General features: G+C 49.4%; 2 protein-coding genes and 2 long non-coding RNA genes across 5 annotated transcripts; 2 read left to right on the top strand and 2 right to left on the bottom strand.

The window, feature by feature from the left end:
* The first annotated feature begins 119 nt into the window (after positions 1–119).
* On the top strand, positions 120–13058 carry UBE4A (ubiquitination factor E4A). The gene is made up of 19 exons (XM_038167619.2): positions 120–342; positions 543–719; positions 1509–1621; positions 2241–2393; positions 2499–2658; positions 3054–3256; positions 3699–3890; positions 4669–5002; positions 5271–5397; positions 6586–6893; positions 7211–7343; positions 7944–8131; positions 9098–9198; positions 9315–9428; positions 10316–10490; positions 10630–10810; positions 11405–11552; positions 12076–12233; positions 12693–13058. Exons 1-19 carry the CDS (start codon positions 222–224, stop codon positions 12829–12831), a joined length of 3225 nt encoding a protein of 1074 aa, XP_038023547.1. The 5' UTR covers positions 120–221; the 3' UTR covers positions 12832–13058.
* On the bottom strand, positions 5151–16436 carry LOC139999423 (uncharacterized). 2 transcript variants are annotated; one of them, XR_011804887.1, is made up of 2 exons: positions 14090–16436; positions 5151–8463 (listed from the first exon to the last, which is right to left on the bottom strand). It is a non-coding gene; the product is annotated as an uncharacterized lncRNA (long non-coding RNA). The 2 variants fall into 2 exon arrangements; XR_011804888.1 differs by having other exon boundaries at positions 14129–16436.
* On the top strand, positions 13569–16889 carry ATP5MG (ATP synthase membrane subunit g). Its single transcript, XM_027444122.3, has 3 exons — positions 13569–13729; positions 13857–14017; positions 16704–16889. The coding sequence occupies exons 1-3, from the start codon at positions 13666–13668 to the stop codon at positions 16800–16802; spliced, it is 324 nt and encodes a 107-aa protein (XP_027299923.1). The 5' UTR covers positions 13569–13665; the 3' UTR covers positions 16803–16889.
* Positions 16674–18876, bottom strand: LOC139999424 (uncharacterized). The gene is made up of 2 exons (XR_011804889.1): positions 18627–18876; positions 16674–17847 (listed from the first exon to the last, which is right to left on the bottom strand). It is a non-coding gene; the product is annotated as an uncharacterized lncRNA (long non-coding RNA).
* Between the last annotated feature and the right edge of the window lie 63 nt (positions 18877–18939).

Here is an 18939-nt window from a genome sequence, read left to right as displayed (position 1 = left end):
CGTGATTAATATGCAAATATTAATCCAATCGGCCACGCCCCCCACCACACACACGGTGCCTGCAGTTGCCCTCCCGCCCGCCAGGGGGCGCTGCAGCCCCCCCCCCCCCTTCCAGCCCCCTCCCCCGCGCCCCCTGATGCCGTCAGGCGCTGAGGCGCGGCGGGCGCTGAGGCGGCAGCGGCGGCGGCCCCGGGCCCGGCTCGGCCCGGCTCGGCCCGGCCATGACGGACCGGGAGAACAACAACAGCATCTCCGCCAACCCCTTCGCCGCCCTCTTCAGCTCGCTGGCCGACGCCAGGCAGTTCGCAGCCGGACAGAAGCAGCAGCCGAGGCCGCTGGCAGGTCGGGAACGGGACCGGGATTGGGATTGGGGACGGGGGGGGCCCGGGCAGGGCCTGTTGGGGGGCTGCGGGGCCTTGACGGGGCCACAGCGGCCGCCGGTGTGGACGGGGCTGTTCTGGCGCTCGGTGGCGGTTCTGGAGCTCTTGGGGGGTGTGCGGGGGGTGCAGCCCGGTGGGCAGCTGCCGTGCTCGGTCCCGCAGGTGAGGAGACCTCGGCCAGCCAGGATGACTCCGACAACAGCGTCTCTGAGAGCCTGGATGACTGCGACTACTCGGTGGCGGAGATCAGCCGCTCGTTCCGCTCACAGCGGGAGCTGTGCGAGCAGCTCAACATCAACCACATGATCCAGAGGATCTTCCTCATCACCCTCGATAACAGTGAGTGCTCGTGGTGGGTGGCTCGGCTCTACGTGGCTGGTGTCGCTGCCGTGGTTTGCTTGGTGAAGGCACCTGCGGGGCCCTGAGGAGCTCTGTGCTGTGCCTGTGCTGGTGGGGAGCAGCCTGGGAGAAACGCTGGGTGGAGAGCATCTGGCCTGGAAGTGTGCAGCTGGTTATCTCGTGTGCCCAAAGCCTTGAGCAGGGTTCCTGTGTTTGCTTTTGACTTGTAAGGATCAGAGGAGGCAGTGTTACACAGCTGCTGAGAGACTGTTTCTGCCTCTGTCTCCTAAAAACACTTTTGAGAGCCAGCGCTTGTGAGCGCCTTCAGCTGCATGGGGCCAGCAGAGGCAGCACCCGGCATTTCTGAGCTGGCTCAGGGTGGCCCCGCTGGCAGCAGCATGCTGAGAAGCTTCTGCTTTTTATGCAAAGTGCAGCCCCTCAGGGCAAGGACGTGAACAAGGAAACTCCGTGGGAGCTTAGGCTCTCATAGTAGCCCCAAACTGTTTTTTACTTGTGATATTAATGTAAGAGTGTGACTTTTAATAGTGTGCAGCATGACTTGTGTACTCGCAGAAGGGCTGTCTTGATGAGTTCCCGAGTGCACCGTGCTTTGAGCAGAGGTGTGAGAACCCTCGCAGAAGCTTGTCAGGTCTACACAAAACTGGGTGGGAATGGTGGGAGAGGGGCAGGGCTTCCCTGCAGTAGCTGGTGGCAGGTTTCACTGTAGGTTTCACTGCTTGCAGCTATGTTTTCTGTCAGCTTTGGGACAATAGATTGTGTTTTCCTCAGGTGATCCCAGCATGAAAAGTGGAAATGGGATTCCAGCTCGCTGTGTGTATTTGGAAGAAATGGCTGCAGATCTGGATGACCAGGACTGGCTGGACATGGAAAACATCGAGCAGGTACGGTTGCTGCATGTCTCACTTCTCACACAGACTGATGGCTGTCCAGACAGAAATGGTGTAGCTGTGAGTGATGTGCTGATAGCTCCTGATGGAACTCTTTGAACTCCCCACTCACAACTAGGATTTTGAGTGTTTTCTGTTTGAGACAGGATGTCTTACAGCAATGGCGACAGGAAAGGAGAGTCTTTTATGTGCATTCTGTTTTTAAAAACAAACAAAAATACGTTTGTGTAGTTATCCTGACAGTTGACAACTTCCCAGTAATCAGCACGATGAGGCCTTTAGATCTTCTCTTTACTTTGGGAACAGCAATTAGGTATCTTTCCTCGCAAAGTGTACACAGTGCATTCTGAGTGAAGGCTGTCTGCCAAAGCAGAGCATGGAGCTGCTAGTGAGAGTTCCCTTAGAACTGCCACCGCCCTTGAAAGTGATTGGAGAAATTGTTACTTTAGCACTTAAGCGAGTCTGAGGATTCTCAGGCTGGTACTCTTACTTAATAGTTACAGAGAGCTCTTCTGGGCAGAAATAGTTTAGCCTAAGATGATAAGGGATTTATTTTAAGTGTTTTTTCTTCTCTCTCCTGGGACTGTTTCAACCTATTTTTGCTTGCGTCTAGGCACTGTTCACCCGCTTGCTGCTGCAGGAGCCTGGAAACCACCTGATTTACATGACCTCTGCCAGCACACAGAACCTCTCTGCAGATCGGGACGCGGGGGAGAAACAAATTCTACGCTACCTCTATGCCTGTTTCCAGAGGGCAAGAGAAGAGGTGGGTGGAAGTTTCTGAGAGAGGAGATAACTTCGTTATCCAGACACGTTTTAATGGTGAGAAGTGGGTACACGATCCCAGATCCATCTTGTCGTTTCTGTGCAGATAACCAAGGTTCCAGAGAACTTGCTGCCCTTTGCTGTGCGCTGCCGAAATCTGACTGTGTCAAATGCTCACACTGTTCTCCTTACCCCAGAGATTTATGTCAACCAGAATGTGTATGAGCAGCTGGTGGACCTGATGCTGGAGGCACTGAGAGGGGCACGTAAGTATGACTAAACTTGATGATGGCTTAGTGCTGTAGGGTTTCCATTAGTGTTGTAAGGCTTCTTAATTTGTTCTAGCTGTGTTTTTCTCTAAGTGCATTCAGCCCTCTGAGTGTTTGCACTTTGCAATTTGGTTGGTAGTGAGCTCTCCTCTCTCCACTGAAGAAGTGGCTGTAAAAGAGACTGAGTTCTTGTCTCTAAGCAAGCCAAGGACATCTTAACGTAGGTAAAGCCTGAGGAACGAATATTGTGGCTTAAGTGAAGCTTTGGCTCCCTCCGTTGTTAAAATGAAGGTGAAAGGGAGAGCTGTGCTTAGGTAGCAGGGTGTGCATGCTCTTGAGCTCTGGCTGCACTGAGGATCTGTTGTCTGTAATGGTCTTGTATCCCTTGCTAGATTTTGAAGACATGACTGAGTTTCTCGAGGAGGTCATAGAAGCCTTAACAATGGATGAGGAAGTGCGGACATTTGGGGAAGTCATGATTCCAGTCTTCGATATTTTACTGGGCAGGATCAAGGACCTGGACCTTTGTCAGATCCTGCTCTACACCTACCTGGATATGCTCCTCTACTTCACAAAGCAGAAAGATATAGCCAAGGTACGTGTCCTAGCCTTACGAAGAGCTAGGAACTTCTGTGTCTTATGCAGAAACCCCACGGGTTGCAATAGTATAATCCTAGCAGTGTTCAGTGAATGCTTCTCTAGCATCGCTCAAAGACAAGAGGTAGAAGTGAAATCACAGTTTGCATGTGAGTACAGGGTGGTAGATGGTAGTTATGCAAAGAAACACTTCTAATGTAACATTCTGCTCTATGGCTGATGACTTATCCAAGTGTACCCAAGATGATCTACTTGGTCACTCTCAGCTTCTGCTTACAGGGGTGCATTTAGATGATCTAACCTGTTGGGTTCAAACCAAAAGTGTAGTGTAACAACTTGCGTGTACCCTTAGTCCTCTTAGTTTCTGATTGGTTGGCCTAAACCCATAGTTTTTTTAGTGGAATTTTATAAAAATGTCAGCATCTTCATCTGTTCCCTAGGTATTTGCAGGCTATATTCAGCCCAAGGATCCTAACAATGGACAGATGTATCAGAAGACTTTGTTAGGCGTCATTTTAAATATCTCCTGTTTGCTAAAGACTCCTGGTGTAGTAGAGAATCACGGCTACTTCTTGAATCCATCCCGATCCAGTCCACAAGAGATCAAGGTGCAGGAATCCAACATCCATCAGGTGGGGCTGAAGTGTAATACTGCTGCTTCCCAATGTATTTTATTAGTCTCTGGGCTTGCGGGTTGAAGTGAAAAGCCTTGATATTGGTGCTGAGTTCTTTTGGTCTTTGATAGCATGTCTTGGTGGCTAAGCAAGTCACAGAACTGCTTTGGATTTTAGATTCTCCATCTGTAAAACGTAAATAGCTTTGCGTGCTTACTCAGGTTGTAACCGCAGTCTTGGTATTGATCTCATGTTTCTGCTGCTTAAGAGTGAGTCATCTGTTACCAAAGTAGTTTTCTGATTTTTGGGAAGATGGTAGGGTGCTTTTAGAACAGATACCAGTACCATAGCTTAAGACGGTATGTGGAGATAATCTGACTTAAATATTGTAAGCACTGTGAATTGTTTTTCAGTTCCTGTCCTGTAATTAAAACACAGACTCACTAGCAGATAAAATGACAGGCAACACTCACTCTGTATTTGAAATTAGCTTCCCTCCTGAGATCAGCAGCGCTTGGGGGATCTTAAAGATTATTTCAGAAGATAGAGCAAAGCATCAAAAATCAGAACATAAACACAGTTCTTGTTCTACAGGGAAGGATGCTCAGGTGCAGGAGTTTGTCTCAGGTGTCATGACTTTGGAAAAAAAAACTTAAAAAATTTTTATTTGAAAATCCTGCCTTTCAAGAGTAGGATGCAGTCTGGACCTGAGATAGCTCCAGCATTAAGGACAGGACAGGCAAAAGATGCCTTTCTAACAATGACTCCTTCAAACATGCTCTGTTTCCTCTAACAGTTTATGGCCCAATTCCACGAGAAGATCTACCAGATGCTCAAGAACCTGTTACAGTTGTCTCCAGAAACAAAGCACAGGATTTTGTCCTGGCTGGGAAACTGTCTCCATGCTAATGCAGGCCGTACCAAAATTTGGGCTAATCAGATGCCAGAGATCTTCTTCCAGATGTATGCCTCAGATGCCTTCTTCCTGAATTTGGGAGCTGCACTCCTGAAGCTGTGTCAGCCCTTCTGCAAACCAAAATCTCCTAAGCTGCTAACCTTTAATCCTACTTACTGTGCCCTAAAGGAGCTGAATGAAGAGGAGAGGAGGAGTAAGAATGTACATATGAAAGGTATGCCCAAAACCTGTGGGAGTAAGTGAATTAGACAGGGGATCTCTGCAGTTCCCTACCTCTCCCAGCAGTGCACCCTTGCTGTACACCAGTAAAGGGATAGAGAAATGGAGCACTACAGGGGAGCAAAGGAAGAACTGAATACAAATAAAACATTGCCCAGCATCACCCGCAGTCATTTCATTTTATCAGTGGGAGCCATCTTCAGCACTCTTTCCTTACCAATGCTTCTGGGTAGGACTTAATGCAGAGATGTTTTTAATTCTAGGTTTAGAGAAAGAGACGTGTTTGATACCTGCTGTGACTGAGCAAGAGCCAGAGTTTGCAAACAGCTACAATCTGGTGACAGAAAACCTGGTCCTAACACAATACACCCTTCACTTAGGATTTCACAGGTAATGGTTCTGCAGCTGTATCAGTGTTCTTAAAGAGCTGATCTCTGAGAAGGTGTTAGATGTGCTACCAAGGCATGCACTTTGCAAGAATAGTATCTGATATTCAGAAAGACTGTGGATGTTAAAGCTGTAGCTAAATGATTGCTCCCAGCACTGTTTTGTATCGGTGTATGGTTACATAAATTTTTACTAAATACTCAAAACTTAGAGTGAGACACTTGAGTTGCCGAATGCCTTTCACAGTATGTTTCGAGTGACCATTGAGCGTCGGGCTGACTAATTCTGTGAAGAAATTCTGTTCGCTTGTGTTCAGTCAAAGCTGACAGGAGTCCATGTTATTTATAGTGTCTTAACAGCTCAGCTCCGTGCTGGATTGGCATGGCTCAGTCAGTTCTCAGACCTTCTCTGAGAGAACAGGCCTGTGTCCGTTTGCTTATCTGCTAGAGAGCATCCGAGTAGCAGAGTACCTGCCCACTGTGAAGTGTCTGAACTGGCCCACTAAATGCATTTTAATTGAAACAGAAATGCAAGGTAACTGGCTGTTTCCAGGAAACAGTTTTCTGGACACCAGAATGCACTGTTTTTCTTAGTCTTCTGCAAATTGTTGCCTGGATACTATGAGGTCACTGCTGATCCGAGCCTAGTCCCCTTCTGGTTTATTATCTAAATATAGAAATAGATGAAAAAGTTATGCAAGTGGCTTGTTGCTGGGAAACTGAAAATGTCACCTCACAGGCATCTCCAAGGCTTACCCACTCCCTGACCTTGGTAATCTAACAAGGTTTGCAGCTGCGTAGTCTCGTTATCTGCTCTGCTGAAGAGTGTTTCACGGGAGCTGTTGGTTTACCAGGCTGTGTAACAGACTTCTTTGGCTCCTCAGGAGGATACCTTATCCTCCCAAGTGGTGGCTTGCCTTTCTTCAAGTGCTTCCTGCTGCTGGCCCCCAAGCGGATTATCTGCAGGAAATAGTTTGAATTGAGAGTACACTTGCTGCGTTGCAGCCTCCCTGCTGCTCAGAGAGGGAAGCAGCACACCTGGTCAAGCTGGCAACGTTTTGAAGTCTCGCAGTGGCAGCTGCACAAAACATCTCTCACAGTGTGTGGTGACTTGTGTTTCACTTAGGCAGTCCGTACCAAACTTATTTGCATCTTGTCTGGTGTCTTCCTCACCTTTTTTTTTTTTTTCTAGGTTGCATGACCAGATGGTAAAGATAAACCAAAGCCTTCACCGCCTGCAAGTAGCATGGCGAGAAGCTCAGCAGAGTTCTAGCCCTGCTGCTGACAGCCTCAGGGAGCAGTTTGAACGCCTGATGACCATCTATCTCTCCACAAAGACAGCGATGACAGAGCCACAGATGCTGCAGAACTGCCTGAATCTGCAGGTGTCCATGGCAGTTCTTCTGGTGCAGCTGGCAATAGGAAACCAAGGGACTGAGCCTCTAGAGCTGACGTTCCCATTGCCAGGGGTGGAAAACAGTGCATTGGCCTACGTACCAGGTGAAACTGCTTCTCCTGCTGCTTTGTGGCTGCTGTACGTGAGGGTCTGAATCTAAACTGACTTAAGTAGCGCTCTGCACTTGAGCAGGGCGTAACATCAACAGATAGCTGCTGGGTGTCACCCTGATAGGTGAAGTGAATCCAGTGCATAACAAGTTTCATCAAGCTGAGTATTCATTGTGATCGCGGTGTTCTAATACAACTACTTAGTTCTAGAAACTTAATCAGAATCAGGGAGGTAAGCTAAATACATGAAAGGCCAAAAAGCAGGCTGTGAGCTGCACAAGGAGGAACTGATATACAATCTCTGTTCACAGAATTCTTCGCAGATAATTTGGGCGACTTCTTCATTTTCCTGCGACGCTTTGCTGATGACATTTTGGAGACTTCTGCCGATTCTCTGGAACACATCCTCCACTTTGTTACTGTTTTCATGGGTGATGTGGAGAGGTACGTACAGCTCCAGTTGTAAGCCCTTTATGCTTTTCTGCAGAGCACCTGTAGTTCATTGTAGTTCATCTTGGCAGTAATCTACAGCCTGACCTTGGGCAGACTGTTCAGCTTCTGCCCCACGGGTGCAGTAGAGAATTATGCCTTCACCTTGCTCAGTGTCCTGTCATGCACTGGAAAGCAAGCTCAGCAGGCAAGGGACTTTGGACTTTCAGAATAAATAGGAAACAAGTCATTGGGCAACAAGTACAAAGCCGGGCTGACAAGTCGTGTTTGCTCAGAGAAGCTACAGCTGACAAGCAAGCGTGGCTTGCCAACAGTACACCCTGCCAGAATTCTGTTCTGTGAGGGATGGAAGCAACAGCTTTGATATTTCCCGTACCTGTTCCCCTTTCTGTCTGAGATTTAATTACGGGTGCTGACTGCCTGCATTCTTCCTGTGGCTCTGGGCAGCTCAATGCCAGCATCAGTTTTACAATAGTTCGCAACAGCTGGCTGCTCCTCTATGGATGGGCACAGCTCCTGGAGCATTTTCACTACAGTTAAGTCCCCCCTGCGGCCCTCGTGCCATGCTGAATTTGCATTTTTTTTCTCTTGCAGAATGAAAAATCCTCATCTGCGAGCCAAGCTGGCAGAAGTGCTGGAAGCCGTGATGCCTCATTTAGATCAGGTCCAAAATCCACTCGTCTCCAGTGTGTTTCATCGCAAGCGAGTATTCTGCTCTTACCAGCATGCTGCCCATCTTGCTGAGGCACTTATTAAAGTCTTTGTGGATATCGAGTTTACTGGTAGGTGTGAAAGGGGAAGAGGTGCCTTCCTTCTGTAAAGTCTGTAGCGGGATGACTTTGGGTTGTGGAGTACTTCAGTAAAAACAGATGAATCTTTATGTTGTGTGAAATTGCTCAAGTGTTTTAGACAGAAAGCATTCCAGCAAAGCGCTGGTCTTTCCAAGCTTCTCACTTGTGCAGGACTACATTACTAAAAAGTGTAACCCTCAGAGCACAAATTTTTCAGCAAAGTAATGCTTATAATTACCCATCCTCTTATACTACGTGGGATCTGTTGTGCAGCTTTGAAATCAGTGTCAGATGTGACTTCTCAAGGAGCTGGTTTTATAATCCTGTGAGAGCAAGAGGAAGAAAAGCATGCTGTTAGAGGAAATGTATATATCATGTGCATGCAATTGGGACTTCCTGCTCTTTGAAATAGGAGATTTGCTTGAGCTAAAGCTGCCCTTCTTACCTGTCCACTGGCATATCAGCTGCTGCTAGAACACTGGCCTCCTGCTTGGGATGCTGCCAGGCACACTGAGTATCCATTGGCACTGCATCCTGCTATTATAAAAGTATCCTGATAGCTACTGAGGTGACGTTAAAAAAAATAATAATAATAAAATAAAGCCATGGCCTCAGCAGCTGCGTGTCTCCCCCGGCTATTGTTCCACAGACCTTGCTTGCCATGCTCTGATGCTCTGTGGCTGCTTGGTGCTAGTATGGTCACGGCAGTGCTCACATTCACTGGAAACTGCTGAACTTTTTTTTGTTGAGGAAGCAACAGAGAAAATTGTGCTCTGACCGCTTGCTGGCTGTTGACGCATTCAGCGCCCCAGCTGCGTGCACTGGGAGGTCAGAGTTTTAGCTTTCTGAAGAAAACGCAGCCTGCTCCCACGCAGTGCTAAACAAACATTGGAAAGGAATTTAAAATCCTTCTCCGTGCCCACAGCCAATTTGCAATGCTCTTCTGCTTGTGTCTAGGTGACCCACATCAGTTTGAACAGAAATTTAATTACCGACGTCCAATGTACCCCATCCTGAGATACATGTGGGGCACAGATTCATACCGACAGAGCATAAAGGTAAGGCAAGAGGCATACATGTAAGCATGCATATCTAGCTCTTCATGCAGCATATGGATTTGTGTCCTGCAGTCTGGAGTGTGCCAGAGCATTAACTGTTTTGTTGTTGTTCGCAGGCTTTGGCTGATTATGCCTCAGAGAACCTAGAGGCAATGAATCCCCCTCTCTTCTTGCGCTTCCTTAATTTGCTTATGAATGATGCCATTTTCCTGTTGGATGAAGCCATACAGGTAGGGTTTACTACATGTGCTGCAGGCATCCTGTAGCAACCAGTTCTCACTCACTTGAAGATGGCTCGTTACAATATTGACTCACATTCTGAGTTTTGTTAAAGGTATGCAGTTGTGACCCTTTTCAAATGCTCTGTACCTTTTTCTTCCTGAATGGGCCCCTGTCGGAGTGGAAAAGGCAGTATCTGAGGTCTTGCCATTGAGTTTCACAGGGCAGTGAGAATACAAAAGCATTATAACACAAGTGAACTTTTATTTACAGCTTCCTCCAGTTTTGGAATCTTAATTAACTCATGGTGTTCCAGTCTTGAAAAATACACTTCTTTTTTCTGCCTGTCTCACCTGAGATAAGGCAGATCAGCAGTGGGACTTGTTGCTTTCTGATAACGTTACCTAGATGTGTTAAACTGGAGTTAGCCATAGGAAAGTCTGTGGGATTATACTGATTCACCAGAGGAGATAGTCTGGGAAGTGGATGCTCTCTATGCTTAGCACCTAAAGCTGTGATGAACATCTATGATGACGGTTTTTTCTTTCCTTGGTTCAGAAAACTTCTGTCTGTGCTTGTAGGTTGCAGACTGAAGGTACTGTGTGTGAGGAGCAACCTCAACTTCTTTAATCAATACTCGTTAAGACATTTTGTTTCTTAACACCTCCCTGATATTGCTCTTGGGCATGGAGGGAGCAGTCTGGGTTAGCTTCTGTAGCCTATTTACCTGCCTATTCTCCCGAGGCTGCTGTAGGAGACATCTTACTTGTTTCTCTAACAAGCACGTGCCCCTTCTGTGCCCTGAGGTGATTGCCTGGCGGAAAGGAAAGCATTCTACTTAATAAAGCTGTGTACTCAGACTGCTGCTCCCATGTTCTTCCCTGCTGTGTTGTTACAGTACCTCAGTAAGATTAAAGTTCAGCAGATAGAGAAGGACCGCGGTGAGTGGGACAGCCTGTCCCAGGAGGCTCGTCGGGAGAAGGAGTCAAGCCTGCAGATGTTTGGTCAGCTGGCTCGCTTCCATAACATCATGTCCAATGAAACCATCGGGACTCTGGCCTTCCTGACATCAGGTAGGGAGAGCAAATCCTGTCTGCTGGGAGCTGTAGAGCAGCCTTGCCTGGGAATCAGGGGGGCCTAATGCAGTTTAAGGATTGTCAGAGAGGGACTGGATTACTGTGAAGCTCAGGGAACTATTGGTTTCTGTTCCAGAAATTAAGTCCCTGTTTGTGCATCCTTTTCTTGCTGAGCGCATCATCTCCATGCTAAACTATTTTCTTCAACACCTGGTTGGCCCTAAAATGGGAGCTTTGAAAGTCAAGGATTTCAGCGAGTTTGACTTCAAACCGCAACAGCTAGTTTCTGACATCTGTACGATCTACCTGAACCTTGGGTATGTGACAAGGGAGAGCTGGAGGTGGGATGTCAGGAGGTGCTTGTGGAGAGTGGCAGCCTTTGGGTACTTGGACTTGAGACTATTATGAGTGTAAAGAAGGATTTTGTCTTCTGTTGGACGCTGATGCTTGGAATGAAGTGGAGATCTGATTTGGCCTAAAGTGGGACTTGCTGTGACATGCACACCAGTGTTTGCACTGGGATGGGAACTGTAGCTGGGGTCAGGTGAACATCTGGAGCAGCAGAGCTCTGTAGCCTCCTTTGCCACAAGGTGGGAGTGTTTTCCAGCAAGACCGATGTTAACAGAAGTCCGTAACGGACCTTTCAGAAGCGCAGTGTGCTCATTTGTAGTAACTTCTAAATTCTGCAGGGAAGTCAGCTGCAACTTGATAGGAATAGAAGTTGAGCATAATAGCAGTTAAATGTGTAAATTGGGTCTCTCTGAAAAAGACCTAGGAAAACTGCTTAATCCCGGTCAAGCTTTTCTCTGGTTTTCATGTCTCTTGACATGAAAACTGTTGGGGGGACTGTGTTTTGCAGCCTGATAAATAAGAATTCTTAAACTCTTCTTCTCATTTACCTTGTGGTTCAGGGATGAAGAAAATTTCTGTGCCACTGTACCCAAGGATGGACGTTCCTATTCACCAACGCTCTTTGCCCAGACAGTAAGGGTTCTGAAGAAAATCAATAAGCCTGGCAATATGATCGTGGCTTTCAGTAACCTGGCTGAGAGGATCAAGGTGAGAGATGGAGGGAATAAAAGCCAAGAAAAAGAAATGCAGTTGGCATCCTTTTCCATCTGTTTATCACTGCATCTTTGCTGTGAGGCTGCAGTTCTGGGAAACGGTGCTTGATATGAGGCACCAGGCTGGGCAGCTGAGAAGGCTCCTTTCTGGTGTGCACCTGTAAACGTCTTAGACAATTCAAGAACTGGATGCTACGGATGTATAAGCATGCAGGTTAAAAATCAAAATGCGTGGCTTATGGCAACGCCTGGGCTTCCTGACTACCAGCGTGTTAATTTCCAGTAGGAAATCAGTGTGTCAGAGCTCAGGCTCTCAGACCTGAGCTACATTTTTGCATATTTCAAGTGACCCTGTTAAATAGCCATTGCCTTGACCAGCTGTGATCTTTTCATGTTCTAGGGAGGCTTTTTTTCAGTCATGATGATGCCTCACTACTAGTTACGAGCAAACCTGTTTTTAAATGAAGTGGAACAGCACTGAGAAATCTTGTGTTTTAAAAGCTGTGTGTGCTTGCCAGTCTCTTGCAGACCGTCAGCAGCAAGAAGAGGAGACGTACGCAGATGCCTGTGATGAGTTCCTGGATCCTATCATGAGCACTCTGATGTCTGACCCGGTAATACTGCCATCGTCCCGTGTCACCGTGGATAGGTCAACCATAGCCCGGCACTTGCTCAGGTACGAAACGTAGGCTTAACTGTGTCCTTGGGTCAGGTTCAGCTTCCTTTGTCACCGACTGTTCTTTGTGCCAGTGACTTGTGCTTTTCCAAGTTGGAAGCTTGGGATGGGGTGGGTACACATCTGCAGTCTCCCTCACTCCCCAATTTTCCAGTTTGCTCTGAAGTCCAGGGCTTTAATGATTCTGTGTTCAGAATCACCTGGAACCTGGTCTCAAGCGTGACTTTTCTGAAATAAGTTCCAGACATGATTAAAAGTGTTTGTGTTTTTTCTGACTTTAGCCCGGAGATGGAAGTACAGAATAGATTATGCAAATGCTGACTTTAGTGAGGGACAGTTTGGTTATTGGATGCAGATATTTATATGTCACTCTTGTCTGGGTTTTTCACTAAATATATCTAATATATCTATATCTAGCAAGGAGACGGTTGAAGTAATCTCCTCACTGCTCTCTTTCAGTGATCAGACGGATCCTTTTAATCGGAGCCCCCTCACGATGGACCAGATTAGACCAAACACGGAGCTGAAAGAAAAGATCCAGCAATGGCTTGCGGAGAGGAAAAAGCAGAAGGAGGACTTGGAAGACACACTGAATTGAGAACAAAGTTCTACATCCCCAGACATGCAATCAGTCATTGGCAGGACAATTGTCTTGTAAGGGTGGTGGTTGGTGCTCCAGAGCATCTGTGAAACTTGCCACATGAATGAAGAACGCATCCAGTGCATTGCGCCACGTCTGGAATCTCTCCTAGTACCTGCTCTTTTATCCCTTACTCTGTCTTTCCTTTCAAGACTTACTGTTTAATACTAAGAATTTCCACTGCACTACAGCTTCCTAGCCTCTGCATCCTGGGAAGATTCAGCCTCTTCTGATTGTCCTGGTGCCCTGGCCCTCTATTCACTGCTCTTTGTGTTGGCTGTTTCTAATGGCCGCGTGACCTTTCCTTTGCTCCCCCACCCTCTGTCCTGTTGTTTAGCCTATGTAATCATGCTCAATGTCAAAAGGATGCCTCTGCATCTGCAGCAGCTCTCACCTGGAGATGTGGGAAAGGACAGTTCCGCGTGTTTGTACAGGCTGAGCGCGTGCCAGGGCTTCTTTTTCAAGTGATACAGAGGAACAAGGGTTGATGATAAATAGGAACAAGGGGTGATGATATGCAATACTTGCCTCACAGCCGCCTGGGGAGGGCCAGTGGCCATGAGAGCTCCTTCAGGGGGCGGAGGGAGGTGCGCGTTGTGCGTTGCGGGGAGGGTAACCACGAGCCTGGGGTTTTTTCCAGTTCCCAGCGCCGGCCAAGGCGGACCCGGGTCTCGAACCCGCGTCCCGGGGAGTTGCCGCGCCCCGCCCCGCCCACGTGGTGCGGGGTCCCGGTGCCGTTGCGCCTGCGCGGCGGGGCGGGGCGGGGCCGTGCGGCGGGGGTGACTTTGAGCCATGGCGCAGGCGGCGCAGCGCCTCGGGCAGCGCCTGGCGGCCCGCGGCCCGCAGCTCCTCAGCGGTGAGACCGGGAGGGAGCGGGGGGGGACGGAGGGGACCGGGAGGGATTGGGGGGGACCGGGGGAGAACTGGGGGGGGGGCCGGGAGCCGAGCCTGACGCCGCCCGTGCTGCCCCGGCCTCCCCCCAGCTGCCGTGGCGTACTCCAAGCCTCGCCTGGCCACGTTCTGGTACTACGCCAAGGTGGAGCTGGCGCCGCCGACCCCCGGAGAGATCCCCAAGGCCATCGACAGCATGAAGGGGCTGGTCAGGAGCTTCCAGACCGGCCGCCTGGCGCAGATCACCGTCAAGGTAACCCCCCGGGGGTAAGCGGCCCTTATCAGGCCATCCCCAGCCCTTATCAGCCCCATCCCCGGCCCAGACCTGACCGGGCTGCTCCCGGTGCTGTGCGCGTTCCCTCACAGGCAGCTCTCGGTCTGGGGTCTCCTTCGTGTGCCCTTGCACAGCCAGGGGTTTCTCCTCGTGGTCGCCTCTGCCGCTGTCTGTCTGCCACCGGTGTTTCTGAATGTGACCTTTGAGTCTGTTAATTGCTGTTACACGCCTAGGGTTGCTAGCAGTAAGGCATCAAACTCTTTTATCCGTTTTCTCTGATATCTGTTATGAGCGTTCTGAGCTGTATTGAACTCCCAGAGCATTACGTTATGGTGAGGCCTCAGATCTGTCTGTTCCGAACAGTTCTGGTTAGGCTTAAATTGCAGCAAAGACAGGGCCTGCCTTGGGGTGATGCTTGCAGAGATGGCATTTCATGGCTAGGAGAGGTGAGCTGTAACGAGTGTGGCTCGTGCTGTCCTTGAGGGGTTCCTGCTCGAGCTGGACAGTCTCTAGTTCTGCTTATCTCATTAATCCTTGGTGCTGCAGTCTGAGACGTGCTGCTCTCTGTTTCCAGCACGCTACAAGCACACGAAGGCGCTGTCTCAGTGCCTGTGTGTCCACCAGGGAGCTGAGACTGCATTTGGGTCTTCCCATTCTGGCAGCTGAGCCAAAATCCTGCATTTTGGCTGTGTGGGCATCCTTATCCGTCACGTGCTCCCCAAACCAGGAACAGATCTTTAATGGGTGTTAAAATCTGATCAATGGGGTGACTTGAGGGCAAGAGGGAACAAGTCAGACAGCAGAAGTAAACTTGCCATCTCTCTGGAGAATCCCTGCTGCTTTAGATGAGGTTCTGGATAATGCTTGGGATCTCTCTGCCACACTAAGGCCTGTGTTATTCGTTGTGACTGTTTCATCTTATTGTCCTTGTCAGCTTATTTTCCTTGTGTCAGTTTTTGCTGTTAAATTGGGCCCTCTGCTGCACATCTTGACATATTCTTTTCTCCTCTCAGCCACCTATCCGTGGACCTTTCCCTTTGTTTCTCCTCAGTCCTTCTTAAGAGCCATCCCATTGCCTCAGTGCTCTGATTTCTTTCTGAGGCTTTTCTGCCCCCTTTTACCTGTTCCCTGCAGCAAAGCTTGATCAGACAAGCTTCCTGTCTCCTCCTCCTGCACCCTTTGTGGAATTCAGCATGTTAAATGATCTCATCTGGACAGGATTTCTGTTGTCAGCCTCCTGTGTGAGGGAACACATGTAAGAATCACGTCCAGTGCTGTGATACGGTCTTTGTAAAACTCACACGTGCAATTCACAAATATATTTGGTGTATCGATAAAATCTATGGCCTGCTCAGAGACAGTGCTGGCTGTTGCTGCACCCCTGCCCAAGTAGCACAGCGCGAGATCAGCCGTCCCTGTGGTGCACCAGCCCATCCCTGAAGCCACGAGTAACGGCTGAGCCTGAAGATGAAAAGGCCCTGGCAAGTGCTTGTGTAGCCTTATTTATGTACATAGGCTCCGTTTGCCCAGGAGGAAGCTTATTCCACCCCCACAATTAAGACTGGACTTGTGCCTGGAGAATTTCTGGTATTCCTCTCCATAGCCCTGTGAATTCAAATGCATTTAAACGACCTTGTCTTGCATATCAGCATCTTCTTTCTGACTGTAATGAGCTCTTTTCTGGGCAACCAGCACGTAGAAATGAATCTGTAGTTGTGGAGCACGCCTCTTGTGGAGTTTTCCTTGTCTCAGTGCCCTTCTGTGCAGATTAGTTGGAAAGGGGGTGCAGAATGCTGCTGTTACGGAGGAAGTGGGTAGCACAGCTGAGGTCAGTATTTACTTGCTAGGAAAGGAAGAGACGGATGTTCTTCACAAACCTCCCAGCTTTCTGTCTTTGTGATACTGTTCCCCTGTTGACTTCCAAAAAAATGCTATATACAAAAATTTATCTTTTTTTCTGGGTAAGCTGAGGGATAGAATAGTTCTGCTGCCTCTTCAGACTCTGACAGTGGTAGTCTGTGAGCCACAGATACTCTCAGCGCACAGAGCAGTATTTTCCAAGACCTGGCTTCACTACTGGCGTGCTAGCTGTTCTTTGCTCGTGCCATGAAAACAAGTGAGCTGCCATCAGTAATACTTGAAGTTCAAGGAATTTGAGTCAGGAGTTGGAAGTGTTACACTACTTGAGCTTTGTCTCAACTCTTCCACATCTCGACCACAGCTATTCTGTCATCCCTTTGGGCCCTCCATTATCTGCTCAAGTGAAGAGAGTGAGGTGACGGAGCTGTAGGTAACAGCTGTGTCCAGCCAAAGCTGGACAGAGAGAGACGTGTCATCAGTCCAACACATTGCTTGGCCTTGAAATTAGATTGTTTCCTGCAGGTACGGTTTTAGAAATTATCTTAAAGGGCTCTAAAAATACGAACGCCAACTGAGGCTATATTTACCATTTTAGAGCCCTTGTAAAAATGTGGCCTGTTGAGGTGTGGGTGAGCATAACAAACACTAACTTGCACATCTGTTTTTTGCTTAAACTGTTGTCTTGTGAATTGGGTGACCACTTCGCTAGTCATGCATGGAGTTTGGTTACAGGAGCAAGAAAGGCAGCCGTTGCAGGAGCAAATGTTCTAAACTGTGTTGTGTTTTTTTTTTTTTTTTCTTTCAGGAAGCACTGAGGAACGGTTTGGTGGCCACAGAGGTGCTGATGTGGTTTTACATTGGTGAGATCATAGGCAAACGGGGCCTGATTGGATACAACGTCTGAAGACTCATCCTTAGTTACGCTGTTTGCTGCTGTGGCCCTGAGCCTGTTAGAGCATCTACATAAATAAAGCCAGGAGCTGATGTAGAATTGTTGTGGTCTTTTTGTGGTGGTTGGGACGTGAGCCTGTCTCTGATCTGGCAGCATCACCAGTGGTGGAGAATGGCTTCTCTAACGCGTAGCTGCCTGAAGGGCAGCCCCCTCTGCACATCAGCACATGCTGGTAATGTGACTCCCCGTCTTCTGCCCCTTCCCCAAAACATGAAATGGTGTTAAAGCTGGCTTTGGTCAGCACTGCTGCTCATCGTGATTTCTGTCCTAGTTCTTTGGGTAACTTCTGTGTGACTTCAGCTACAGCGGTATGGAAGTCTGGAGAGAAACCATTTCAAACTGACCACACAAATGCTTACGCTTGTTTCTGAATATATATCCCACCAGATAGTGGGAGCCTAAAAGAAATTGTAGTATTTTAAGGTATTGAAGGATGTCTTGGCACTGTGTATGTCACATGGTCTAGTGCATTGTTTTGCATGGTTCTGGTTTGTGGTGAAACGTGCGGAAGCCTTCAAAGGTGAGCAGGCTGTACGTGTCAGCTCACAGCCGCCTAAAAGTGTGAGCTGTCCAGATGTTCACAAACTTGCTCAGTTTCAAACAACTTCAGTAGAACTATATAGAGCAACTTGGTAAGTTTAACTGCATCACGACACAGTCCTCTTCTCTCAAGGTGTTCAGAAAATAATCTGCAAAAGGTCTCTGAAGCTGGCCGTCTCATTTGAATGTGGCTTAACTGCTTTTATTGACTTAGAAAATGGTCTCCAGTCAATATTGCTGCTTGGTGCTACTGTCTTTGCCTTCCCTGGGCCTGTAAGCAGTACAGTTTGCTTTTCTGCCTGCAGCTGAGATGACTTTCCCAACACTTCAGGCCAGTAAGAACCCAGAGCCTGGGGGTGCCCTGAGGAAAGGGAACAGGAGAGCCTCTCCTGCTGCAGGGAAACGTGGTGAATCCCCAGTGTGGCTGTACAGGGTGGGTCTGACGTGTTCAAGGAGCCTGTTACACAGATAAGGTGTGGTTAATGTGAAGGAAGGGGCTCATTTCTTCTGCCTCTGAATGACAGCCCTGTGACCTATCCCTGGTAGGTCCTAGTTTCCTATCCCCAGCAGCCAGCTGTGAGGGGGACCTGTTGGGCCTCTTAGAGGGGTTGTAGCACATCCACTACTGAGGGATGTGTCAAACATGGGATTAGAAGTGTGACTGTGATCTACAGGTTTCAGGCCCCAGCGTCAAGGAGCCTACCTGAAAGCAAGTCTGCACGATCCTGTCCCACTCAGAGCCTGGTGTGCCTGTGCCTCTCCTTCCTCCCCAGGCTGTGCTGCTCTCCCCAGCTTGCAGGCACTCACACGCAGCCCCAGTTTGACAGCAGTGCTGGGCTGCAGGGGCTGTCACATCGCTTCACTTGCAACATCTGATTAAACGTGACTGGTAAAGGATGAGAGGGCTTGGAAACACTCCAGTCCCCTTCACGCTCCCTGGCGAGACAGCACCCATCTTATTTTAATAGACATTTTCTTCCTCCTCCCTGGCAGTCCTAACGAGCACCCACCCCTCTCCTGCTCCTACAGCAGCTCCGTCGCCGTGCACCCAGCGGGAAACAAACAGCAAGGGCAGCTGTGCTGAGCTATTGTCTGCTGGCTGTGGCAGCCGGGGAGCCCCCCGGGGCCCGACCCTTCCCCTGAGGCAGCAGGTAGGCCGCGGGGGCCCGCACCAACGGCTGCCCGGTGCTGAGGCGGCGGCGGGAGGCGCTCGGGGCCGGGCCTGCTCGCACCTACCTGCGGGGCCGGGCCGGGGATGGGCCGGGGGCACCCCTTGAGGCCCCCGGAGCCAGGCAGGGCTCGTTACGCCTCGTTTGTGCCCCACAAGCGGTCCCGGGAGGCGGCGGCGTCGCCTCACGGCCCGCGCCGCGCGTCACGGCGGGCGGCCGCGGCGGGCGCCGCGCTATGCAGGGCGGGGGGCCGCGCCGGGGGCCGCGCCCGGGACCCTGCATATCGCCCGGCGTTCTGCAGGCCCGGCGGCGGGCGGGCGCGGCTTAGGCTCGTTCCGGGGCGGCGGCGCGGCGGAGCCCCGCAAGCTGAATGCCAGCCT

The sequence above is a fragment of the Anas platyrhynchos genome, chromosome 25, assembly GCF_047663525.1.
Source record: "Anas platyrhynchos isolate ZD024472 breed Pekin duck chromosome 25, IASCAAS_PekinDuck_T2T, whole genome shotgun sequence".
NCBI lineage: Eukaryota > Metazoa > Chordata > Aves > Anseriformes > Anatidae > Anas > Anas platyrhynchos.
The sequence above is the reverse complement of the archived record's forward strand: the minus strand, read 5'-3'. Positions and strand labels throughout refer to the sequence as shown.

Bases quoted from the DNA above. Each gene is read 5' to 3' on its own strand.
- UBE4A (XM_038167619.2), top strand. From the start codon at position 222: ATGACGGACCGGGAGAACAACAACAGCATCTCCGCCAACCCCTTCGCC. The intron at 1,622-2,240 runs GTACGGTTGCTG...GCTTGCGTCTAG, and splicing joins ACATGGAAAACATCGAGCAG to GCACTGTTCACCCGCTTGCT. The intron at 10,491-10,629 runs GTAGGGAGAGCA...TTTCTGTTCCAG, and splicing joins TCTGGCCTTCCTGACATCAG to AAATTAAGTCCCTGTTTGTG.
- ATP5MG (XM_027444122.3), top strand. From the start codon at position 13,666: ATGGCGCAGGCGGCGCAGCGCCTCGGGCAGCGCCTGGCGGCCCGCGGC. The intron at 13,730-13,856 runs GTGAGACCGGGA...GCCTCCCCCCAG, and splicing joins CGGCCCGCAGCTCCTCAGCG to CTGCCGTGGCGTACTCCAAG. The intron at 14,018-16,703 runs GTAACCCCCCGG...TTTTTCTTTCAG, and splicing joins TGGCGCAGATCACCGTCAAG to GAAGCACTGAGGAACGGTTT.